Source organism: Gekko japonicus, unplaced genomic scaffold (assembly GCF_001447785.1).
Source record: "Gekko japonicus isolate JY-2015 unplaced genomic scaffold, Gekko_japonicus_V1.1 scaffold1068, whole genome shotgun sequence".
In the NCBI taxonomy this organism is placed as follows: domain Eukaryota; kingdom Metazoa; phylum Chordata; class Lepidosauria; order Squamata; family Gekkonidae; genus Gekko; species Gekko japonicus.
The window spans coordinates 92,954-94,786 of NW_015168079.1; the positions used below are offsets into that span (position 1 = coordinate 92,954).

A 1,833-nucleotide genomic window follows, 5' to 3' on the forward strand; every position below is an offset into this window, starting at 1 on the left:
TGCCTGGCCCAGTCCCCCCCCCCTTTTTTGGGGGGGGGAGGGGGACAGCCTCTTACCAAAATGTGCCCTCCCCCCCCCCTTCCCTTGGCTTCTTAACAGCAATGTGTGTTGTAAGTTCCTATTGCCGGAACTTGCCACAGAGTGAGAGAATGTGTGTGCGTGAGTGAGCTGAGCTTCTGTAACCAACAGGAAACCACTGTAACAGATTAGCACACACACAGATCTTGACCTGCATGTCTTCCCCCACCAGTTCTTTCATCTCTCCACAAAATGCCCCCCCCCACACACACTTAAGCATGCTCTACAGTGCAGGCTGAAAATTAAGACATCTGGGTTGTTTAGAACAGGGGCTGAGAGGGATCTCTCTAGTGGCGAGTGATTCCTAGTGGTTAACCAGGGTCCTCTGCGGAAGCATGCCAGCGTCTTCCTGAAACTTTGATCACCATCAAGAGTTCTCTTGAGGAAGGATGGTGCTTGGGACGGGTGTCCTCCCCCCAAATCCCACAATCCTACCAAGCAGTAGAAGAGTTCAGAGTGTGCCAGAAGTTAATTACCGAAATGGGAGGACAATTCACTTCAGGTTACTCAAACCAGTGAGCCAAGCCACTTTTTAGAACAGAAAGGCAAACATTTCAGAATTGCTAAACCCAAATTCGGAGCACTTCCTGAGCATGAGTGGAATCCGTCCACCAAATCTCCCTAAGACAGCTGTCACTCTGTGACAGTTGGGATTCATTTGCGGCCTGTTCCGCATGGGGAGAGGAATCCCCAAAGTCTTAAGTGGGGGGGGGACAGAAGTTTTCTGACTTGCTTTTCTCCTTCCAGGTGCTGTCTGCAAATTCTGCTTAGGCCGCCAGTCTGAGCTCTACCAGAAGGAGGTGAGTAGGTCTGTGGGAAGGGCTGATGGAGTTACCAGTAGCTGGATAACGGTTAGCTGGCCAAGATTTGGAAGCCCGAGAACCCTCCCATTTTCTGTACAGGGTGAAGAAGAATCGTGTGAGTTACGGGGTGAGAATGTCGAAGCTGCGGGTATTCCAGGGAGGAGGATTGGGAAAGTGGAGGGCAGAGGAGATTTCAAGAAAAGGGCATCGATAGCGGCACGCAATACCCCGGGGGGCGCTCCTATCCGCTTGCTTTTATCCCTTCTGCAGGTAGCCCATCTAAGCTCCCTGGAAGAGAAGTTCTCGCGCTTGTGGACACAGTGTCAGCGCTGCCAGGGCAGCCTGCACGAGGACGTGTTGTGTACCAGGTGAGGACCGGGGCGCCCACCGCACCCTCACGGAGCGGCCCCGGCTCTTGTCCCGTTCCCACGGGGACATTGGGCTAAAATATGGCTTTACACCACCCCGCAGTGTTTACACCTGCTTATCAGACAGGTTCTCGATCAGCAAACAGATGGCTCCCACGGAGAGGTATGGTGGCGGGGGTACAGCCGAACCCGTTTTATTGCCTTTATAAATACAGCACCTGTCAGGAGGCTGCGGGGGAAACGGAGAGACAGAGCCCTTCTGCCCCAGCTTGAAAGATACCAGCTGGGTCACCCGGGTTCTCCCAAGAGAGGAGGGGCGCATGAGCACAGGGGGGGGAGGGAGGAAGTAGGGTCTGCACAGGCCAGCAGGTGGGACGTACTCTCTGTGTTAAATATTCCTTGCAGATACAAAAGTGTAAAAAAAGGGTGCTAGTTCCAATGAAGGAAATTCCTGGAGATTTTTTTTTGGGGGGCGGGTGTGGAGCCTGGGAAGGGCAGTGTTTGGGGAGGGACCCACTCTCTACAGCAGCCGCCGTCTCCAGGGTAAATGAACGCTGTCCTCTGGAGATCAAGTTGGCATTCTG

General features: G+C 53.6%; 1 protein-coding gene across 1 annotated transcript in view; it reads left to right on the forward strand.

The window, feature by feature from the left end:
• Positions 1-1,833, forward strand: part of POLD1 (polymerase (DNA directed), delta 1, catalytic subunit) — a 36,431-nt gene that overhangs the window by 33,249 nt on the left and 1,349 nt on the right. Inside the window, exons 25-26 of the mRNA XM_015414672.1 lie at positions 826-878; positions 1,152-1,249. Coding sequence (XP_015270158.1) covers positions 826-878; positions 1,152-1,249 — 151 coding nt within the window. The remainder of the gene's footprint in view (positions 1-825; positions 879-1,151; positions 1,250-1,833) is intronic.